The sequence below is a fragment of the Gadus macrocephalus genome, chromosome 9, assembly GCF_031168955.1.
Source record: "Gadus macrocephalus chromosome 9, ASM3116895v1".
NCBI lineage: Eukaryota > Metazoa > Chordata > Actinopteri > Gadiformes > Gadidae > Gadus > Gadus macrocephalus.
The window spans coordinates 21,054,899-21,073,921 of NC_082390.1; the positions used below are offsets into that span (position 1 = coordinate 21,054,899).

Below are 19,023 nucleotides of genomic sequence, written 5' to 3' on the forward strand. Positions count from 1 at the left end.
GTCCGTTATCTGTATTGTGCTATTTCGTCCTTGACCTGCTTTAAACACTCAGTTTACTAGCTAAATTTGATTAAACAATTAAATACAATACAAATATAAAGTAAAAGCAAGTGTTATCTAGCGATCCGTTATCTGTATTATGTTATTTCGTCTTTGGAAACATGAGCGCGAATGTTTTTTGAAACCTGCCCGGCAACGGACAACCATTACGTAATCAGTTGTCCGTTGCCTGGCAACGGACAACTGTTGACGTGCCCGGTACAAATTTGGCATGACAGTGGCACGCGTGCCTAGGGTTGCCGACCCCTGGTCTAAACCATACTGTAGCCTTTCACTGTCTAAAGCATACTGTACTCTTTCACTTTTTACTGTTTCTGTCTACTGAACAGGTTGGAAATGAATAGACCCAAGTTTTCCTTGTGTGTTCTTTTATGTCTTCTTGTGCAAAGTGATAGTGCTTCTGTCTATTTTCGTGAAGCTTTGCATGATGTACAAACCCTCTTTTTGTTTTTTAAGATAAGTTCCCAAATACGATGCAAGCTGTCATAATATTGGAACTTGCATTGAAACTCTGTCGTAAGAGTCGGATTTTGGTCCAACAGCCCAGAACTTAAGGTGCATTTACGCCAAACGCAGAGCAAACTTTTGGCACGTCCCATTTAAATAAATAATAAGTAATAAATAAAGCTGGTGGACAGAAAACATTTAAAATTGGTTTTACTTTTGGTGTAAACATGGCTTTAGGACTACTTGGGATATTGAAGCGTCTTTATGAAGCATTTTTCAAATAAAAACTGAGTTAACCGATTTTACCATTTAGAAATGACTATTATGTCCATTAAAGCGTTTTCACTCTGCTCTGCCTCTGGTACACCTACTGGTAGACCTACTGGCAGCCCTACTGGTAGACCTACTGGTAGCCCTACTGGTAGACCTCCTGGTAGACCTACCGGTAGACCTACCAGCAGACCTACCGGTAGACCTGAAGCCCTACTGGTAGACCTGCTGGTAGACCTGGTGGCCCTACTGGTAGACCTGAAGCCCTACTGGTAGACCCGGTAGCCCTACTGGTAGACCCGGTAGCCCTACTGGTAGACCCACTTGTAGACCCGCTGGTAGACCTGGTGGCCCTACTGGTAGACCCGGTAGGCCTACTGGTAGACCCGGTAGGCCTACTGGTAGACCCGGTAGGACTACTGGTAGACTGAGGAGGGTGCATGGTTTTGCAGCGCCACTAATGCATAATTTTTGCACGTACACACATGTCCACACGTGCATCACATTCTTCTTGTATCAACGTTGTGCAGTTTGGATACAGCGCAGGTGAAACAGTGAACATGTCCTCTGTCCTCCAGGCCTCAGAGAACTTCATCTACTCGTGTGCTGGCTGCTGCGTGGCCACCTATGTGCTCGGCATCTGTGACCGCCACAACGACAACATCATGCTGCGCTCCTCCGGACACATGTTCCACATCGACTTCGGCAAATTCCTGGGCCACGCCCAGATGTTCGGGAGCTTCAAGAGGTGAGGCTCGCTGAGGTCTGACCACAGACCAGGAGGGGGCGCTGGGTGCTTTGACCTCATGAGGGGAAATCAAAGCAGAAACATTGATTAAGTTACTGCAACTACCAAGCTAAGGTCTGAGGCAAGCTGGAAATATATGACTGAATGGGTACATGAACATTAACCCAAGGAGTTGGTCATCTCCCTGGTGAATCACTGGACTAGCTGAGCACGAATGAATCGGGGGCCCTGATCTTTGACCCTCAGAGACCGCGCCCCCTTCGTTCTGACCTCCGACATGGCCTACGTAATCAACGGGGGGGAGCGGCCCACCAGCCGCTTCCAGCTGTTTGTGGACCTCTGCTCTCAGGCCTACAACCTGATCCGCAAGCACTCGGGCCTCTTCCTCAACCTGCTGTCGCTGGTCAGACGCACGCACACACGCACGCATGCACGCACACACAGTATCAGCGTTTGGTAATCTGTATTTGATGGTGCGTGTTCAAAGTGGTGAAGACCTGTTCAGGGAGCCTTTGGCTGAACATGGCTTCAGCGTGACGCCAATAAAGCCACATTTGTAGAACGCTAACGTTTTACTGTAGGGCTCTGTTAACCCCCTTATGGATTAAACCTGGGGACAACGGTGTGAGGCCCAGTCAGCGGGCACTGGTTATACTGGGCTGGTTATACTGGGGCTGGGTAGTGAACCGTGCATGGTGTTATGCAGCCTGTTAGGTACACAAAGCAATGGTGTTTCAGGGTCCAGTGGGGTCCTCCACCCGGCCAGCAGTACCTTAGCTCAGAACCACTGGTGTACATTCATAGTTTGAATTAATCTATAGTGTGTGTGTGCTCAGTCTACCATGTATGAAGCGTACTGAGTGTGTTTCCTCTGCACCAGATGACCTCCTCGGGCCTCCCAGAGCTGAGTGGCTCTCAGGACCTAAAGTACGTGTTTGATGCTCTGCAGCCCCACACCACCGACGCTGAGGCCACCATCTTCTTCACCAGGTCAGTGAGGCTGTTCTGCTCTCAAAAAGATGTCTTCATTGATAGAATTAAATTAAGAAAATACATACATGTAGCACGGTTTCTCTCTGGTCTCATGTTGTAGCTTTAGATTATGTTTAAGCAATTAGGCGATGATAATAATATTTTATAATAAAATTTATATAGCGCTTTTCTAGACACTCAAAGACGCTTTACAGGAAGGAGCAGTCTGTTGAGGCTCGGTCCTGATCGATAGCGGATCCACCATATGAAATCCACAATCCCCAAGATCACCAACATATATAATAATAATAGATTGATTCTTTACAGCGCTTTTCTTGGTACTCAAAGACGCTTTAAAAAAGGAATACATACAGACAGTACACTAAAACAGAAGACAAATAAAACAACAATACAACAATATACAACACATTAAGAGAGAGAGAGGGTTTGAAGATGGCGGAGCATGATTAGTCAGATCTTGTATGTGGTCCTGAAGAGATGGGTTTTAAGCTTACTTTTGAACGAAAGGAGTGTTTCAGAGTTTCGGACGGCCAGAGGGAGGGATTTCCAGAGGGTAGGGGTGGCGATGGCGAAGGCTCTTTCCCCCAGGGTGGGGTACTTGGTCTTGGTGATGGGGGGGAGAAGGTTGGCATCAGCGGGAGCGTAGGCAGCGAGTGGGGGAGTGGCGTTGGAGGAGATTGGTTAGGTATGAGAGGGCAAGGTTGTTTAGGGCTTTGTAGGTGGTGAGGAGGATCTATGTACCCAAGTTGTGGCTTCACTTTCTAATCACATGCCTGTACAAGATTCAAGGAGATAAGTTGGATCCGAGCCACTATCGAGGACTGAGCACTATCTCTGCTATATGCTCCAAGATTTTTGTTGCATAATAATTGAGCGGTTAAGACCAATTAGAGAAATGTCCACCGATGATGTGATTTTTTTTTTGTGAAAATGTTATCGACAATCACGAGGGGGAACTATTCTGCTGTTTTATACGATCCTAAAGCAGCGTATGACAGGTTTGATCGAGGTACGCTCTTCAAAAATATAAGGATTGCGTACCTGAGCAAAAACGCTTGTCATGTTACTGAAATGTACAGTGGAGGAAATAATGACTTGATCCCTCACTGATTTTGCAAGTTGACAAAGACCACTGACTGAAAGAATTTAACAGTCTATAAATTTAATGCTAGGTTTATTAATACAGTGAGAGACCGAATATCAAAAAAAATCCAGAAAGTCACATGAATAACAATAAGATATATAATTGTTTTGCATTTCATTGAGTGACATAAGTATTTGATCCCCTATCTAAGCATTGCTCAGTGCTTGGTGGTGAAACCCCTGAGGGCGTACAGAGGTCAGACATTTCTTGAGGTTGATGACCATTTCAGGATAAAATTTGGACCACTCCTCTTTGCAGTTCCTCCCCAAAGCTTTAAGGTTTCGAGGCTGTCGCTTTGCAACTCGAAGCTTCAGCTCCCTCCCCAGATTTTCTATGGGATTAAGGTCTGGAGACTGGCTAGGGCTCTCCATGACCTTAATGTGATTCATCTTGAGCCACTCCTTTGTTGCCTTTGCTGTATGTTTTGGATCATTGTAGTGCTGGAAGACCCATCCTCGATCCATTTTTTGTGTCCTGGCTGAGAGAAGGAGGTAGTCAGCCAGGATCTTACGGAACACGGCCCCATCCATCTTTCCCTTGATGCTGTGAAGTCGACCTTTCCCCTTAGCAGAGAAACACCTCCAAAGCAAAATGCTTCCACCTCCATGCTTGACCTCTGGGATGGTGTTCTTGGGGTCATAGTCCAAATTCCTCTTCCTCCAAACACAGCGCGTCAAATTGATACCTAAGAGCTTGATTTTGGTTTCATCTGACCATATCACCTTCAGCCAAGCATTCTCAGATTCATCCAGGTGTTCATTGGGAAACCTCAGACCGGCCTGTACATGTGCCTTCTTGAGCAGGGGGACCTTACAGGCGCTGCAGGATTTTAAACCATTAAGGCATAGTGTGTTACCAATGGTTTTGTAGTAACCTTGTAGGAACCAGGAAGTGTTATTGACAGTTCCGCTCTCAGGTTCCTCTGAACTGTTCCCCTCTCAGGTTCCTCTGAACTGTTCCCCTCTCAGGTTCCTCTGATAGAACTGTTCCCCTCTCAGGTTCCTCTGAACTGTTCCCCTCTCAGGTTCCTCTGAACCGTTCCCCTCCCAGGTTCCTCTGATAGAACTGTTCCCCTCTCAGGTTCAGTGTTTCCCGCAGGATTTTTTTCAGCAGCGGTGGTGTGGTCCCCGATCCCTCTAGGGGGGTCCGGGGGCATGCCCCCCCGGCGAAACATTTTTGTACCCTTTACATTGGAAAGCATGAATCTGGTGCACTTTGAGAGGAGAATATGCACTTAAATCCTATTCAAACAGTCCTGTGTATTACTGTAGATGGGATTATTGGTGTTGTAACTTTGCCTTTTGTGTCTTCATTTACAGATTTTTATATTTTTGTATAGTAATATTTAAACAAAAAATGCCACAACGCAAATATAATTTGCACAATTTATTTACAGATTTTTGCCTAATGCTTAAACACTAAACATGCCCAAAGCATAACTGTTTTTTTACATAAGACACTTTGTTCAAAAATGAAATCCCCTGCAACAATGGGCAAAACACATCTTTTTAAATTATAAACCTAACTAAAATTTGAAAAGAACACAGACTCACACACATGAAAAATAAAAAATAAAGCTAATTTAATACCAATCAGTGTGAGCCTTAGCACTACAAATAGACCTCAGGTGAGCTCAGTTCCTTTGTGAGACAGTGAGAGTCAGGGGAAGAGGACAAGAGAGCGATGATAAGCTTGTTATTGCTTAAAACACTTCTTCTTAGTCTTGGGAGTCAAAAAGTGATGAAAAAATTATAAAATAAATATAAGTTATACATAATAGAAACTATTCATTATCTTTTAAGAAGTCCTTAGGTTTTTTCCCTGCATTTATGCTAATGACCACATGCTTACAGGCGATTAGCATAAATCCCTAACTAAAATACGCGATGAAAACAGATTTTATATGGCAATAAAGAACAACATCGGATCTAACAGTATGGATTCATTTTTCAAAGTTCCCGAAAATACCTAGGCTGGATATAAGCTCCTGTAAAGGCTATGAGTGATCCCAAAAAGAGCGACAACACGCACACACACATAGGCCTAAGCACACACACACAATACTAGAGGAAAAACGGCACGGAGGTTGCGGTTTATAGATACAATAAAATGATTGGGCTCAGAGGGTTTTTAACACTGGTGGTCATGTAGCGACACATTTTAGCAACTTACTTTCTCTCTCTCTCTCTGTCTGTCTGTCTGTCTGTCTCTCTCTGTCTCTCTCTTTCCTTCTTTCTTCGATCTTCCGCTTCACTCGCTACTGCTAGAATCAATGTAACTTTGCAACCGTGTAGGGTAGCCTACTGCCAACAACTGCCACACTCGCTGTGTATTTTCCTTCTTTGATGTTGGTTACGTGACGATGTGCCGCGTGCTGCGCAATTGACGTTACGCGCTGTACATTTTCTAAAAGGAGCTACGTAAAAAAAAAAAATGAGGAGAAGGATTTTTATTGCAGCGGCGGAGAAAATTCTGCAGCGGCGGCGCGCCGCTGCTGTGTGAACGTGGGGGAAACACTGAGGTTCCTCTGAACTGTTCCCCTCTCATGCTCTGCTCTTCTTTCATCAAGTTTCATATCACTTCCTCTCTTCTTCACTTTATATTATTTTCCAATCCAATCTACTTCAGGTCCTGAGTTGGAAATCATCATTGGTATCGATTAGGTTATGTTAGGTTTTAATAATAATAATGTTTTTTAACAAATTGATTATCGAATGTCAAGTTCAACTCTCTCTGTCTCCCTCTGTCTCTCTGTCTCCCTGACTGTCTCTCTGTCGCCCTGTCTGTCTCCCTCTGTCTCTCTGTCTCCCTGTCTGTCTCTCTGTCTCCCTGTCTGTCTCTCTGTCCCTCTCTCTCTCTCCTCCAGGCTGATTGAGTCCAGTCTTGGCAGCATGGCCACCAAGTTTAACTTCTTCATCCATAATCTGGCCCAGCTGCGTTTCTCTGGTCTGCCTGCTAGTGACGAGCCCATCCTGAGCTTCTCCCCGCGGACCTACAGCCTGAAGCAGGACGGGCGGGTGCTGCAGGCCTCCATCTTCTCCTTCCAGAAGAGATACAGCCCTGACAAACACTACGTGAGTCAGGCTGGTTATTGGGACTACCTTCCCCATAACCTCTGGTCTGGAGAGAAATGGTGTGATCTCAGTGAGATCCCACCAATCCGGTCTGCTCTTGAAATCGAAGAAAGAGCTAATTGGGTAATATTAAGTGACTGTATATGATCAATATTAAACAAAAATCAATGTTGGACTTATATGATCAATATTCCAATCAAATCACACGACTGCATGCTGTTCTCTGTACAAATTGACTCAGTACTCACCTTATGGACCGTCAGTCAACTCCCACTTAGTAATAATAACACCTATGGACCGTCAGTCAACCCCCACTTAGTAATAATAACACCTATGGACCGTCAGTCAACCCCCACTTAGTAATAATAACACCTATGGACTGTCAGTCAACCCCCACTTAGTAATAATAACACCTATGGACCGTCAGTCAACCCCCACTTAGTAATAATAACACCTATGGACCGTCAGTCAACCCCCACTTAGTAATAATAACACCTATGGACCGTCAGTCAACCCCCACTTAGTAATAATAACAGCTATGGACCGTCAGTCTTAAGGTGCGTTCACACCAACAAAAAAAGAAGTCCAAGTCAATGTAAAGACTTGTTTTGAGGCGTGAATTGATGAATGGCGCAGCGCGAACAACCTGGTTCCCATGGAGTTCGCGTGATTCTACTCAAGCAAACACTTTGGTCAAGGTGAGATATTTGAACACGTGATGCTTTGTGGAGACGCCAACCAGCGCTCACTCCCTGATGAGTAAACACAACAAGGAGGAGAAAGGGATTGTTGCCGTTTGTGGACTCCCGGAGCGCTATAGCTCTATAATATATGATATCTATATAATATATAGTATCATGGCCAAAAGCTGTGCGTCTCCTGATGATATTATGAACCCCAAACGACTGCGTTGGGCTCTCGTCTCTGGTACTGCCCCAACAAGTGAAGGCTCGTAGTGGTGGTTATTGCGGCCATGGTTGAGAAGGTCAAACTTGTGCAAATCCCTCAAACAGGTGGTTCGCCCAAGTCAAATTTGCGTGACCAATGGAGTTTTCTCCTGGTTGTGTTCTGTCTCCTCAGACCTATGTGGTGAGGCTCCTGAGGGAGGGGCAGAACGAGCCCCAGTTTGTTTTCCGCACCTTCGACGAGTTCCAGGAGCTGCACAGCAAGCTCAGCATCCTGTTCCCCCTCTGGAAGCTGCCCAGGTAATAAGCACAGGAAAAGGGAAACCTTAAGGACCCAAAGAGGCTGTCTGTCTGCCTCCACTCTGTGGTGGTAACCTCCCAGTGCTGTCTGTCTGTCTCCACTCTGTGGTGGTAACCTCCCAGTGCTGTCTGTCTGTCTCCACTCAGTGGTGGTAACCTCCCAGTGCTGTCTGTCTGCCTCCACTCTGTGGTGGTAACCTCCCAGTGCTGTCTGTCTGCCTCCACTCTGTGGTGGTAACCTCCCAGTCTGTGGTGGTAATGTCCCCACTCTGTGGTGGTAACCTCCCAGTGTTGTCTCTCTGTAGCTTCCCTAACAAAATGGTTCTGGGCCGCACACACATCAAGGAGGTGGCGTCCAAGAGGAAACTGGAGCTCAACAACTACGTCCACAACCTGCTGAGGAGCTCCACAGAGGTCACCCAGGTGAGGTGGGGGTCAGGCTCCTCCCATGTTATATAGGTGGTAAGAGAAATTTAACAGGTCGTTAGCTGTTAGCTAGCATGGCAATGCTACGGAGCGAAGCTGAGAAAGTATATATATTTTAAATGTATGAGAAGTTCTACAGAAGGTCATCATGGCCGAATAACCTATTGAGACACCAGCCCACCCAGCAGTGACCATGTGTCTACAGAGGATCACATCTTACTGCTATAACAGCAGGCCTGTCGCACCACTTATTCCAGTTACTCATGTGCGCATGTGCCAAGCAGCCTGCAGCTCACACACACAGCACGCGCGAAAGCATACATATGCCACAAGCACGCACAAACACATAGCACATACATACCACATACACACACCACACACACACATACGCACGAACATACATGGAATCACATACACACACCAAGACAAAGGCAGTGACACATACACGGAAGCGCACACACACACGCGCACACACACGCTCGCACACACACACACACGCATGCACACACACCGTACGTCAAGACAAAGGCAGTGACACAATCGCAGAGCTAAGACCTTAAGTTTTTAAACATAACTGCTCCGCCATCGACACTCGCCCAGGTAAGAACACACACACCGCAGCGACACTCGCCCAGGCAAGACGTTGTAGAAATTGCGATAAAATAAGGGAAGAGACAATTTCTCACCTCGACAACCAACGGCGGGTCGTTCATTTCGTCATATTAAAACAGTTAAATTCAAACGACTACACTTTGTTGCTCAAACGTAATATTACTCTACTCCTTGAGCCTCCCCAAATGTCTTGCGATATTGATATCCCCCCTCCCCCCTGTGGACTGTTTTAGTTTTACTTTTCTTATGTTTTGTGTGTATGCTATATGTGACTGTAGGCTACTGCTGCCTGTCTTGGCCAGGAAGAGATGTTTGATCTCAATGATGATTATTATTTTCAACTAACCAATAATAGTTGCCTTGCATTTTAAAATGTCAATGCACTTTTCAGCCCTGAATAACAGTAAAATCTATTTAAGAATTGATTTGAATGCATAGTATACTACACTTTCCGTTCAACTATTACCCGTTACCATAAATTGACTAATTTTATAATGTAATCAGATGCTCACACACTTGCTGCTTTCAGACACACGTGGAAGTCCTGCCGTATGTGCGAACAGCATATCCTGACATTTGTACCCTGAAAATCTCCTGAATAATTTTCTCTCGGAAATATAAATTACCTTATATGTGAATGAGGAGTAGAAAATCACACTTTTCTCACAATTCAGTGGGCGTGTTGTTGACGCTTCTGTATGTCATTGAGTGGCCCCCTAAATGATAATCAGCCTGTTGCCTTTTGTTCGCTGAATGGTTAAAAAATATTTAAATGTTCACACTGCTTTTAAGAGTCATTTGTGGTGAACAAATGTTATACGTTGTACAATTATAGGCAAAATGTTATTATATTATGCGCTCAGAAATTTGTTACATAATCGACTTGGGTTTCGACATTATTGCTATGGGTTTAATTACAACTAGAGGTTGAGTGCGCGCAACGCGCGTGTGAAAACTGTAGTATGTTTAATAGCATGATCCAACAGTCGATCGCTGGGAGGATCGGTTGTAAGAACAAAGATTCAGCTGCGGTTTTTCCTCGTTTCCACGTGACTACGGAGGTTTTTGGGCTAGAAACCAGAGACTTAAAGGCACCCAGTGCAACTTTATGTAAACATTCAATGAAAAATAAACATTCAATTTCTAGTCTTTTTTACACGTAGAAAGTTTCAATAACTCCATACCATTACATATCGACATTCAAGGAGCAAAGATGAGACGTCGTTGTGTGGTGAGAACTGATAGAAAATCGATAACAACAATGCCGCCATTTTCTTTATTTTTTGTAACCTACAATAAATAAAGCAGGCTTCCAGTCAATGGAAAAATGGCTTCTCCCCACCGGCGATTGTTGTTGTTTACGATTTTCTATCAGTTCTCACCACACAACGACGTCTCATCTTTGCTCCTTGAATGTCGATATGTAATGGTATGGAGTTATTGAAACTTTCTACGTGTAAAAAAGACTAGAAATTGAATGTTTATTTTTAAGCCTCGAAAGTTGCACTGGGTGCCTTTAACTCCACTTCAAGAGGGAGTTCTTCAAAACACAGCCTTACTGCGTCATATGGACGGGCAAAACCCCAGCTTCTGACGACACGCTGCAGTAGAAAGCCGTTGTCACAGGCTGATGGTTTTCTTCAGTTCTTTTTCATATTTGATCAGAAAGTTAAACCACGCCCTACTGGCCTGGCATGCTTACTACACCCTTCTTACTACACCTTTCTTACTACACCCTTCTTGCTACACCCACGGAACCTCTCCAGAACCTGGAGAGATTCCGTGGCGTCTGATTGGCTCCCCCTTTTGCAAGCAGCCCCACAAATGTTTTTCTTATGGTCCCTTGATATCTCTCGACAGTGTGACCTCATCTACACCTTCTACCACCCGGTCGCCCGTGACGACAAGACAGAAGGTGTTGAGGCCACGCCCAAAGCTCCAGGTATGTCTTACCTGATGGAATCATGTGGGGGCCTTTAATGTGCCTCATCATTCCTATCTTCATCAGAACACAGGCATATCATGATGCTAATCATGGGGGCTTAAATGGATGAGCAACATCAGTCTGGGTCCTGCTGTTAGACCGCTCTGATGAAGCAGGCTGCTTTCATCTGACTAGTTTACAAAGGTTATTTTCAAATGATGCAGTTGATTAGTTTAGTTGATTCATTTGCACAAGGAAAGGAAACAATAAAAGAACACATAAAAAATAATTAAGAATTGAAAAGAAGCTCCAGATGTGAGCCAGCTGGGCTGGTCAGACTAGAGGAACGGCTGGAGTCTGGAGGCTCTAACATTGTCTCTCCGGTTCCAGAACCCCCGCTCAGCCCCACAGGTGGCCGGGTGGAAGGAGAGGTGAAGGTCTCTGTGTCGTACAGGAACAGCAACCTCTTCATCATGGTCATGCACATCAGAGACCTGGTACGTGCACTGCCCACCTCCTTCTGTCCAACGGCTCGTCTTTACTGGTGGTTTTCTGTACAAGTTCTCGTATTGTCTTGTGTAGGAAGATGAGCAGTAGCAATCTATCCATATTTCTACTACCAGTGATGTTGTGTCTTCAGGTTTCTGAGGACGGGACAGATCCAAACCCCTATGTGAAGACCTACCTGCTCCCTGACCCTCACAAGACATCCAAACGCAAGACCAAGATAACTAGGAAGACGAGGAATCCAACCTTTAATGAGATGGTACACACAACACTAAGCAGTTTGATACTTAGTGCATGGCATAAGTCTGGGGCCTTCATGTAGTGGGTTCTTCTCCCCACTGCCTGTGTACCTTCATGTAGTGGGTTCTTCTCTCCACAGCCTGTGTTCCTTCATGTAGTGGGTTCTTCTCTCCACAGCCTGTGTTCCTTCATGTAGTTGGTTCTTCTCTCCACAGCTGGTCTACAGCGGCTACAGTAAGGAGACCCTGGGCCTTCGGGAGCTTCAGCTCAGTGTGCTGAGCGCCGAGTCGCTGCGGGAGAACTTCTTCCTGGGTGGCATCACGCTCCGACTCAAAGAATTTGACCTTAGCAAAGAGACGGTCAAGTGGCACAAGCTCACCGCTGTCCCCTACTTCTAGACCCCTCCTTCTAGACCCCTCTCCCGACCCCTCCTTCTAGACCCCTCCTTCTAGACCCCTCTCCCGACCCCTCCTTCTAGACCCCTCCTTCTAGACCCCTCTCCCGACCCCTCCTTCTAGACCCCTCTCCCGTGCCATACTTCTAGATCCCCTCACAGGTCACTTCCTGGGGACGGCGTGCACGCATCTGTCTTCAAAAATCAAAGCTCCTACAGACGGCCCTCAGAGAGGGACAGCTCCTACAGACGGGCCTCAGAGGGACAGCTCCTACAGACGGGCCTCAGAGGGACAGCTCCTACAGACGGGCCTCAGAGGGACAGCTCCTACAGACGGCCCTCAGAGAGGGACAGCTCCTACAGACGGGCCTCAGAGGGACAGCTCCTACAGACGGGCCTCAGAGGGACAGCTCCTACAGACGGCCCTCAGAGGGACAGCTCCTACAGACGGCCCTCAGAGGGACAGCTCCTACAGACGGCCCTCAGAGGGACAGCTCCTACAGACGGGCCTCAGAGGGACAGCTCCTACAGACGGCCCTCAGAGGGACAGCTCCTACAGACGGCCCTCAGAGAGGGACAGCTCCTACAGACGGCCCTCAGAGGGACAGCTCCTACAGATGGGCCTCAGAGGGACAGCTCCTACAGACGGCCCTCAGAGGGACAGCTCCTACAGACGGGCCTCAGAGGGACAGCTCCTACAGACGGCCCTCAGAGGGACAGCTCCTACAGACGGCCCTCAGAGGGACAGCTCCTACAGACGGGCCTCAGAGGGACAGCTCCTACAGACGGGCCTCAGAGGGACAGCTCCTACAGACGGCCCTCAGAGAGGGACAGCTCCTACAGACGGCCCTCAGAGAGGGACAGCTCCTACAGACGGCCCTCAGAGAGGGACAGCTCCTACAGACGGCCCTCAGAGGGACAGCTCCTACAGACGGCCCTCAGAGAGGGACAGCTCCTACAGACGGGCCTCAGAGGGACAGCTCCCAACCATCACTCCTTTGTTTCACTCCATCTTTTATTGTGCCTCCCTTTCCTCCCCCTTTTATCAGACTAATCGAAAAAGTTTGTGACGAACAATCTCTCTCACCGTGTTGCTCTTTTCTAAACGATAACAGAGCTGTAATGTTTGTACATTTTGACATTAGAGGACCAAACTGCTTCCTTCAGGAGAGTATATATAGATTGAGACATTTATTTTCCAGACCTTTGTAATCGAGAGGATTCTTTTATCTACATAGACAAAAAGGGACCGGCATCCAGGTTTTGCAGGAGTGACGTCTCGGAACATTATTCCCACAAGACGAGACTGTACGTGGCCTTATTAATGCCTGGAATGTGCCGAATTGATTATTAAGGCTGGAAAATGAACAACTGTGCCTACAAAAGATATGTTTTAACACTCAGAAATCCACTTGACTAAAGAGTCCAGTAGAATATCTTAGTGAAGCCTTCAGCTACTAGAGCCTTGGGTGTTTAGAACTAGGATCTGCAATATGAATGGAGCCGGGATGAAGGGCCAACCCGGTCATCCCGGGACCCCTGGGGGGTGGGAGGGTCCACCGTTTAGCCCGGGGCCACCACTGGTTCCTCAGTAACGGCTGAATATCATTTAGTTGACCGGTGAATTATCAGTGTTGGGCAACTTAGTTCAACTCTGTAGAAATCTTAAGTTAAACAAAAGGGAACAACTGCAATGGAGGTTGGTTGGCTATCCTCCTCTCCTGCAGCTAACGATAACTATGAGATGTTTAATAAATAAAGTTAATTATCTGGAGGGAAAACCTTTTCTTATAAATAGAATATCTAAAAATACAGTTATGATTTAAGACACTTTGCTCACAGTATGAATAATGGTGATACACTATTAGAGACTATAAAAGGAGTGTCTTAACATGCCTGTTATTTATTCTTCATTGGTGATCTTTAACCTTATGATTGTGTACTATAATTCATCTACCCTAAAGAAAATAAAATGTTTTTGGAACAAGATGTGTGTGGCTTCTTTGTGTATTTTGAGTCGATCTTAAAGCCCTCCTGTTTGGCTGCAGTCTCTCCAGCCTACCGGTCTTTCTGTAGGGAACCTGTATGTCTGAAGCCAACATGTATGTCTGAAGCCAACCTGTCTGTCTGCAGCCTACCTGTCTGCATCGTTGAGCAGGATGCTTCAGCCTTTCCTGCTCAATAACGTGTATCTATAAATCTCTTTCTTTTGATAGATCTGCTAAAATGATCAACTAACTGAGATATGTTGATCATAGCACATGATATAGAAGTCAACCTTTTTTGGATAAACAAGCTACTTGATTTAACTTCATATTTGCTGCTCTACTCAAGAGAAGAGAGTAGAGAAGGTTTATGTTGAATAACTAAAGTCATAATCAATAGAGCTGTTTTAGTATACAGAAACAAGAAGTCAAGTTTAGTTGTAAAGCCCTTGATTACATTATCAAAGGGCTTTACTTTGATCTTACTTTAGAACACCCCCCTTACCCTAGCCCCACAAATGGCAACAAGAAAACAGAGTGGGGGATCTCTCCTTCCATATTTAGAAAAGAAACAAAGAAAAGAGAATCTTCCATAGTGATGGGTTGGCTGCTGAGGAGGCCGGTAGCTGTCCCAGCCAGCAACCCTTAAACAGACAGCATTAGGGCTACATGGTGGAGGGTGGACGAGGAACACGTAGTAGACCTCTCACCTCACACCTGCTGCAGAGGTAGCTACTGCTGTCTCATAGGCTTGCTGTAATGAAAGCTGTACATCCGTTCAGGATTTATAGATTAATAGTACCACCTTAAATCTCACCTGGCGTTTGATGGTAGCCTTTTGAAGAAGAGGTTTATGTGGTTGAATTGACTTTCTAATAAAATATGGTAATTTAGTAGTACTGTCTGCCATTATTACACAGCAATTATCAATTATAAAACCCCTAACCATAAAACATGTTTGTATTTTTTTTGTTTTTTATTTAAACTAGGCTTACTTGAGGATACTCAAGTTGAAATATAAACTACACATCATTACTAACAAAGTAGGTTTGTAATATGGTGTTAAGAGAAGGGTGATGCCCATTTGCAAATTGCTACATAATGGAAACATCTACCGAGGGTCAAATAATTATCAAAAGGAATAATATTAATGGGAACGAGTCTAGTTTGAGTCCCATGGGTTGTCGGTTAGAAACACTCATCTGTCTAAAGGCCTTCATTGTCAGTTTGAAATAATTATTGCCGATATAGTTGATATTGATAACTTATAATGATATTGATAAATCCAACAAAGAGACTCATATGTTGGAAAAAGAAAAATCTGAAATAAGTGAATGATCGGTACCTACATGGTGTTTTAGTGTTATCTTTAGTGATATATTTAATGTTATATCTTTGGTTCTAAACCGGAAAGCTGATAACTCGTGCCGTGTGTCGTCTACGTCACTTCCTGTGCAAACGCAAAATAGCTCTTTCCGTCGCTTGAGCGGCCTCTCTTCCTCCAGCGCCATCATGGGTCGCATGCACGCTCCCGGGTAGGTGCTCCTTTAGACCAATCTATCCCCTTTTAATTCATTTTGACGTGTTCAGCTGTTGACATATTGTACGGTAACACCACCACAGTCCTTCGTTGAATCAAACGAAGAGTTTGAATTCGTTATTGAGACAGAAATTGTGTTATCTAAGTGCGGTCAGTCCGCTTCCACTTCAAAAGCTGCTGGTGGGTAGCGGCAGCTAACGCTAACACATGCTAACGCTGGAACATGTGGAGGAACTTCGGTTTCAATAACCGTAGTGTTGCTATTCAATGTCGTCTACATTTACGTAAACTGCGGGATGGATTATTTTAGGTTATGTTACAGTTCTTGGTGTTAATCTGGAGATAGAAACTATCTGTCCCCTGAACACGTTTAGGCTCCGCGGAAAGGCCTTCGATACTCCTACTGTCAGAGGAGTACCTAACCTAAATAACTAAACCCTGTTTATTCCGGAGGACTAAACCCTGTATGATCCTTAAGGAATAACCCTTGTTCTGTCTCCTCCACACAGAAAGGGCTTGTCCCAGTCTGCTCTGCCGTACAGGCGCAGTGTTCCCACTGTGAGTATCAACCTGTTCTCTATCCACACGTAGAACAAAGACCTGTTTATTCGATGGTCTAAATTAAACTTTCAATTTGTTCCAGTGGCTGAAACTAACATCTGATGATGTAAAGGAGCAGATCTTCAAGCTGGCCAAAAAGGGTCTGACTCCATCTCAGATCGGTGAGTAGAGCTCCACACGGTCACCGTAGTCAGTAGAGGTTGTAATACTCGTTGAGGATGTAAAATACAGGCGTAAGCGTCCCGGGGCCTCCTGCTAAGTCAGTTATTAACCCGGGCCATGTTAATAGCTATAACCGGACAAGTTCATAAACTATGGTTCAGTCTTTTTGACAGCTGCTTGCATTAACGGAACAATACTTAATCCAGCATCAGGACTTATCTTTTTTGTGGTGTCATGGTGCTGCACCCGCTCCAGGGGTCTGGTTCCTCCTGTTCAGAGGACCAGAGCCCCATGTTGGTGGCAATAAAGAAATATCCTGTATTGTTGAACCAGCAAAACGTAATACTTCTCGGGTCAACAATATATCCCTGCTATTAAAATGTATGAAGGGAGATGATGCTTCTATCCTCAGACCTACGTCAGTATTGAGATGCCTGTTGATCTCAGAATAAGGTGATGCACAATTCACTATCTCCCCCATACCTTCCATAAGAGTGGAGATATGTCATTTGTGCTAGAGAAACTGGAGGTAAATTAGCGGAGTGGCTTCACGGTGCCTCCTCCGCCAGTCCCCTTCGTACAGAACGACATGGAGCTGGACTTCAGATTTGGACATTTTGCCATATTCTGCTCCACCGACTAAAAAAACATTGGTTTGCATTTAAATCATTTTTTGCCGTGGCTCAATATAACCTGACCAAAGAACAGTTCTCTAAACATTTTCTGTGCGTTAGTTAGATTTTTTTGCCACAGTTGTTCACTGTACTGCTCAAGTCAGTTAGCTGAAATTGTACTCTGTGATCAATTATTGTGATGCAGGAAATGGTACTAGCGCAACACTTCGTTGTCACAAAGTATCATAAAAGCAACGCTGTCTAGTGAATAAGTGCAGCTGGTATTGAAGGTCTCCGGAGCCCTCCCTGTGGACTAGTTGAGAGGACTGCTTCATATGGAGGTGTGACTGTTGTCTCTCCTCAGGTGTGATTCTGAGGGATTCCCACGGTGTGGCCCAGGTGCGTTTCGTCACAGGAAACAAGATCTTGAGGATCCTGAAGTCCAAGGGCCTGGCCCCGGACCTCCCAGAGGACCTCTACCACCTCATCAAGAAGGCTGTGGCAGTCAGGAAGCATCTTGAGAGGAACAGAAAGGTATATGATGTAGTCAGGCTCAAGAATAAAGCATTGCATTCACTGATCACATATCAGGAGTAAGCAGCTGTATGCTGAGCTCCAAACATTTGCATTCTTATGTGCATTAAGTGTCAACGTGAACATCTCTGTAGTAGGCTGTGCATTTCTGGCAACAATACTATTCGATATTTGCTGAGAAGTATTTTACCAATATTAGGAAATCGGGCCAAGTGGACGGAGCGTTCAGCAGCATTGAGAAGAGCTGTGTAATGAATAACCAGTCACATTCATTACATTCACTCATCAGTGGTGATTTCAATAATATACATCTTGCTTATTGGGACTTTAAGGTTCAATAAATGTGCATCCACATCACACGCATTTAGAAAACCCAACCACAATGCGTTTTCGTTCGTCTAGACTTAAATTATTTGACCTGTGGTGGAAAATTAGAGTGGCTGCCAACATTTCTATGTTAACTGTTTGATTGAAGAACTATGATCTTACATTGTGAGTTGATGCACAATTCACTGTCTCCCCTTACCTTCCATAAGAGTGGAGATATGTCATTTGTGCTAGAGAAAACTGGAGGTAAATTAGCGGAGTGGCTTCATGTGCCTCCTCTGCCAGTCCCCTTCGTACAGAACGACGTGGAGCTCGACTTCAGATTTGGACACTTAAGTTTCCTTTGGTCTTGGCTCAATGTAATTTCCTTAATGTTAACCGTTTGAGTGCTGTCTTCCAGGACAGGGATGCTAAGTTCCGGCTCATTCTGGTGGAAAGCAGGATCCACAGGCTGGCCCGCTACTACAAGACCAAGAGAGTACTGGCCCCCAACTGGAAGTAGTACGTATACTTACTTACGTATGCTTGCTAGTACACGTAAGATACTGACCAGGTGTATACTTGGTGCACAATTCATTGTCTGCTCTTACATTTATTAAGAGATGGGATATTTCTGTTGTGCGAGAAACACTGGAGGTAAATTAGCAGAGTGGCTACCATGTGCCGGCTCTGCCAGTCCCCTTCGTACATCCATTATATAGATATCACGTCTTCATTGATGTGGTCTTTATTTCAAATGATGTTAGACGCAATTCAGGAAATGCTGAGAGGATTAAATGTAGTTGCTATAAAAACGTAAGTATCGGATGGTAACTACTATAAGTGTCAACTGGCAGCCCGTTTGTTGAACATGTGTAGATTATTATTTTTAACGCCCTTTTTTTTTTCTGTCAACAGCGAGTCCTCTACAGCTTCTGCTCTGGTGGCATAAACAATTTTTGGATCAATAAAAAAATAAATTCTATATTTTGTCTTGTCATTCTTTTGACTGTTAAGGGTGTGTTTCAAAGCATGTTGTGGTGGTATAAAATGATCCAATTAGGGAAATATGGCTTTATATTTAATTTAAACGGATGAATTTCCCTATTGGGATTGAAGTCCAAACATTATTCAACGAATCGTTATAGGGAAGATGGGGGCGCGTTATCGCCATAGTTACGACCCACGGCAACTTGATGTTATTTTTAGTGCCGTTACGAGTGTATCGGACATGTATCACAACGTTATACTAATCGTGTTCCTGAATCCTCGGACGC

At 45.0% G+C, this 19,023-nt stretch overlaps 2 protein-coding genes and 2 non-coding genes across 6 annotated transcripts in view; all 4 read left to right on the forward strand.

The window, feature by feature from the left end:
• pik3c2a (phosphatidylinositol-4-phosphate 3-kinase, catalytic subunit type 2 alpha) overlaps positions 1-12,809 on the forward strand; it is a 78,332-nt gene extending 65,523 nt beyond the window's left edge. For all 3 annotated transcript variants that reach the window (XM_060061377.1, XM_060061379.1, XM_060061378.1), the window contains exons 24-33: positions 1,356-1,525; positions 1,772-1,928; positions 2,406-2,515; positions 6,529-6,736; positions 7,817-7,941; positions 8,247-8,364; positions 10,840-10,921; positions 11,294-11,400; positions 11,544-11,669; positions 11,866-12,809. In XM_060061377.1, the coding sequence (XP_059917360.1) occupies positions 1,356-1,525; positions 1,772-1,928; positions 2,406-2,515; positions 6,529-6,736; positions 7,817-7,941; positions 8,247-8,364; positions 10,840-10,921; positions 11,294-11,400; positions 11,544-11,669; positions 11,866-12,048 (1,386 nt within the window). In that variant the 3' untranslated portion in view covers positions 12,049-12,809. The remainder of the gene's footprint in view (positions 1-1,355; positions 1,526-1,771; positions 1,929-2,405; positions 2,516-6,528; positions 6,737-7,816; positions 7,942-8,246; positions 8,365-10,839; positions 10,922-11,293; positions 11,401-11,543; positions 11,670-11,865) is intronic.
• A 2,643-nt stretch (positions 12,810-15,452) lies between these two features.
• Positions 15,453-18,731, forward strand: rps13 (ribosomal protein S13). The gene is made up of 6 exons (XM_060061373.1): positions 15,453-15,564; positions 16,079-16,127; positions 16,213-16,291; positions 17,271-17,440; positions 18,168-18,268; positions 18,665-18,731. Exons 1-6 carry the CDS (start codon positions 15,542-15,544, stop codon positions 18,696-18,698), a joined length of 456 nt encoding a protein of 151 aa, XP_059917356.1. The 5' UTR covers positions 15,453-15,541; the 3' UTR covers positions 18,699-18,731.
• On the forward strand, positions 17,941-18,068 carry LOC132465311 (small nucleolar RNA SNORA19). Its single transcript, XR_009527544.1, has one exon. It is a non-coding gene; the product is annotated as a small nucleolar RNA SNORA19 (small nucleolar RNA).
• On the forward strand, positions 18,332-18,459 carry LOC132465310 (small nucleolar RNA SNORA19). The gene has a single exon (XR_009527543.1). It is a non-coding gene; the product is annotated as a small nucleolar RNA SNORA19 (small nucleolar RNA).
• Positions 18,732-19,023: the final 292 nt, after the last annotated feature.

Bases quoted from the DNA above. Each gene is read 5' to 3' on its own strand.
- rps13 (XM_060061373.1), top strand. From the start codon at position 15,542: ATGGGTCGCATGCACGCTCCCGG. The intron at 17,441-18,167 runs GTATATGATGTA...GCTGTCTTCCAG, and splicing joins ATCTTGAGAGGAACAGAAAG to GACAGGGATGCTAAGTTCCG. The intron at 18,269-18,664 runs GTACGTATACTT...TTCTGTCAACAG, and splicing joins CTGGCCCCCAACTGGAAGTA to CGAGTCCTCTACAGCTTCTG.